Source organism: Curcuma longa, chromosome 3 (genome assembly GCF_044706935.1).
Source record: "Curcuma longa cultivar G26 ecotype Majalengka, Jawa Barat chromosome 3, ITB_CL_G26_1.1, whole genome shotgun sequence".
Lineage (NCBI taxonomy): Eukaryota > Viridiplantae > Streptophyta > Magnoliopsida > Zingiberales > Zingiberaceae > Curcuma > Curcuma longa.
In genome coordinates this window covers 17,707,309-17,711,294 of record NC_133863.1, presented here as the reverse complement: position 1 = coordinate 17,711,294, position 3,986 = coordinate 17,707,309, and the positions used below count along the sequence as shown (strand labels likewise).

General features: G+C 38.5%; 1 protein-coding gene across 1 annotated transcript; it reads left to right on the top strand.

Moving 5' to 3' along the window:
* Positions 1-313: 313 nt before the first annotated feature.
* LOC141824266 (protein NUCLEAR FUSION DEFECTIVE 4-like) lies at positions 314-3,422 on the top strand. Its single transcript, XM_074711522.1, has 3 exons — positions 314-674; positions 1,218-2,137; positions 2,710-3,422. The coding sequence occupies exons 1-3, from the start codon at positions 339-341 to the stop codon at positions 3,215-3,217; spliced, it is 1,764 nt and encodes a 587-aa protein (XP_074567623.1). The 5' UTR covers positions 314-338; the 3' UTR covers positions 3,218-3,422.
* The last annotated feature ends 564 nt before the right edge of the window (positions 3,423-3,986 follow it).

Sequence of the window (3,986 nt, the reverse complement as noted above, 5' to 3'; positions counted from 1 at the left end):
AAGAATTATTAATATCAACCTATTCTTTATTATTTCACTATTAAAATTATCTTATATACTTATTTTTATTCTTTTTAAATATTATCTTAAGTTAGCCAATTGAAAAGATATTTTATATATGATAAAATTTCAAGAACTCTTTTTAAAATTAGTAAATATCAGGGGGGTATGTTAAACATTACTCTATTTAAAAGTCTGTGATTTGAAATCCTATCAATAATGATAATAATTACTGACGACGACAGAACTCAATTCCAACACTCCACAACTACTGAAGAAGCATCAGAAAGATCGCGTCTTTGATCGTTTTGGAGGCGCAGGCGCAGCGAGGAATCGCCATGAGTAGGTTCCAAGGGAAGCTCAAGTCCTTGTTCTACGACCGATGGCTGGTGCTTGTGGCGGCAATGTGGATGCAGTCTTGGTCCGGCATCGGCTACTTGTTCGGAAGCATATCGCCGGTGATCAAGAGCTCGCTAGGGTACAACCAGCGCCAGATCGCCTGCCTTGGCGTCGTCAAGGACCTCGGCGACAGCGTTGGGTTCCTCGCCGGCACGCTCTGTGAAGTCATGCCGCTCTGGGCCGCGCTCCTCGTCGGCGCGATGCAGAACCTCGTCGGGTATGGATTGGTTTGGCTCGTCGTGACTGGGAAAATCCCGGTTTTGCCTCTTTGGGCGGTGAGTTTATATAGTTCGGTGCGCTCTTCATTAGGGTTTATTGCTTGACTAAAGTTTAGTTTTACCTTTTCTTGATGCATTGGAATCGGTTTTTATAGTCCCTCTGTAGATGACTAGTTCTCTTACTGGTGATAAAAAAAAGTTATCCTCTCCCAATTGTAGTTATACCCTTGTTTTGGATACCCTAACAAGCTCCTCCTTTGTTTATTTGAATATAATGCAAATCAAGGATGCAACAATATTCTTTAACTGCATGTTAGATTATGTTGTGAATGAAGTAATTGATAACTGGTATGAACTTGTAGATTCTACAAATTGTTTCATTTCATATTTCCAGAATTCGTGGGATGGGGGCTTTTTCCCTTACACTTTTTTTTTCCCCAACTTTTGCATAACTTATTACTCTTGAATGGCTGATCGGTTATCCAAAGTAATTTTCTCTTTTTGTAACTAAATGGCTGCTTGGTTGTGCTACCAATGGTGATTTGTGATAACTTATATAAGTGCCCCTTTCTTAATCTGTTTACCTTTGTTGATTTCTAGATGTGCATTCTTATATTCGTCGGGAACAATGGTGAGACCTACTTCAATACTGCAGCACTGGTTTCCTGTGTACAGAACTTTCCCCAAAGCAGGGGGCCTGTAGTGGGCATTCTGAAGGGATTTGCTGGTCTGAGTGGTGCTATTTTAACTCAGATATATGTGATGATACACACCCCTGATCATGCTGCTCTCATTTTTATGGTTGCGGTTGGTCCAACCATGGTAGTGATTGCCTTAATGTTCATTGTCAGACCAACTGGAGGGCACAGACAAGTGAAACCTTCGGATGAACATAGTTTTACCTTCATCTACAGTGTCTGCTTGCTTCTTGCTGCTTATCTATTGGGTGTCATGCTACTTGAAGACCTAGTTGACCTGAGCAAATCTATCACTACTATATTTACACTCATTCTACTCTTTGTGCTTTTACTCCCTATTATCGTACCTGTATTCTTGACATGTTCGAGTGATCTTCCACCGACTCAGGAGAGTCTTTTAGCTGAGCATCAGGCAGAACAAGGACCTGCAAAAGAACAGGAGGTGATATTCAGTGAGGTTGAGGATGAGAAACTTAAGGAAGTTGACTTGCTTCCTGAATCGGAGAGGCAGAAGAGAATAGCGCACTTACAGGCAAGACATTTTCTGGCTGCAGCTGAGGGAGCTGTGAGGATCAAACGGAGAAAAGGCCCACACAGGGGAGAGGATTTCACGCTGTTGCAAGCACTTATTAAAGCAGATTTTTGGCTACTGTTTTTCTCTCTTTTGTTGGGATCAGGATCTGGTCTAACAGTTATTGATAATTTGGGTCAGATGAGCCAATCTTTAGGCTATATAAACACCCACATCTTTGTCTCCATGATCAGTATTTGGAACTTTCTTGGACGAGTGGGTGGAGGCTACATTTCTGAGGTCATTGTCAGGTATTGCTTTGCCATGTTTTTTCTTTCTTTCCTGCTATTGATCATTGCAATGTGGCCCATAAAGCTTTTTCTTTTTGAATATATGTGCCGAGGTATTTAGTAGTCAATGAAATCTTCATATTTCTCAGCCATTTTGTTTACCTCAATGCAATTACAAGGGTTTCAATCTTGTGCAAAATGCAATTAAATGAATGAATGAATCATAACTTCCATTATATTATTTAATGCTACTAAGGTTGTGCTTGTTAAATTATGCATAAATGCACCAAAAATATTGGTTGTGTTATAGAATAACTTGGATGACTGTGGTTTTGTACTGATTCATTAATTGTGGCTTAGGGAAGCTAAAGATCTTATCTAAATACTAGCAACAAGTTCATGGTTGCATATGAAAACTCTCAAATTGCTTATTGTGTCATCAGTTGCATCGCAGTGGAGTGATACAAACTAAGCTAACTGTATCCATGGGAATGATTTACGTCGTGAAAAAAATTCACATTGTTTGTCATCTTAACAGAAGCGATAGGCGATTATTTCTAATTTGCATATCTCATATTTGCAAATCTGAATAGGAATCGGGCATATCCAAGGCCTGCGGCACTTGTAGCAGCTCAAATTTTGATGTCGTTTGGCCATCTCTGCTTCACAACCGATTGGCCAGGTGCAATGCACATTGGAACTCTGCTGATTGGGCTTGGATATGGTGCTCATTGGTCTATCATACCAGCTGCTGCCTCTGAACTGTTTGGCTTGAAGAACTTTGGAGCATTGTACAATTTTCTCACAGTAGCAAATCCAACTGGTTCATTAATCTTCTCTGGTATTATCGCAAGCAGTATTTATGACTATGAAGCAGAAAAACAAGCTCACATGCACATTAACTCACCTTCCGTATTTGGCACAATTCTGGGTGTTGCAAATTTGAGTGAAGAGAAAGCACTTAAGTGTGAGGGAACCATATGCTTCTTCCTGTCTTCCTTGTTGATGTCAGGGTTCTGTGTCGTCGCAGCTATCCTGAGCTTGCTTCTCGTCTACAGGACTAAGGTCGTATACGCCAACCTCTATGGGAGTCGGGTATGAAGAAGTTTAACAAGAAGCATATGTAATGCCAAAAATGTGATATGCTTTCATTGGTTATAGTATGTAGGTTTGTTTTAGACCAGAAATGTACTATTGCAGTGTCCAATGCTTGAAATTGAGAGGAAGATGAGCAGTTATGCTGATGTATCGTTAATATTGACATTATTTGTAATTTCAATTATTGTTGAATATGATTCTTAATCGTATTGGCTTCGAATTATTAGTATCTTGGAATCTGAAAGTTACTGTAAACTTTTTCACCGATATTGTTTACCTTCGTGGATTTAATGATTCAATCGGAATATTTAAAACATAAACAAATAAGGGTTAAAATCAAAAGGATATTTTTTTTATTCTAAATCATCGAAAAGATATCCCATTTTGATTTTTTATCGAAAGGATAGCCTACCGTCTTATAAAATGATCCAACTATCCTCTACCATATTATTCTTATTATTATCTTCCATTTATATTTCCCATCTAAATCTTGAACCGAGGGTGTAACAGCTATGAAATCGTAGTTGCTACGAGTTATAGTAGTTATGATTTTGTTATTGCTACAATATGATTTTTTTTTAAAAAAAAATAAAATTATTCGGAGTCTTCGAAAAGATGCGACGTTTTTTGAGTTGAAATTGGGTTGCTATGGGTTTCAATCTATAACTAGTTGGAAATCTCTTAACGAACTTCGATTTGTTATATTGTGCATCTCGTTGTTCAATCCGAATCAAAAGTTATGGTCTTTCAAAGTTTAGGATTTAACATTCAC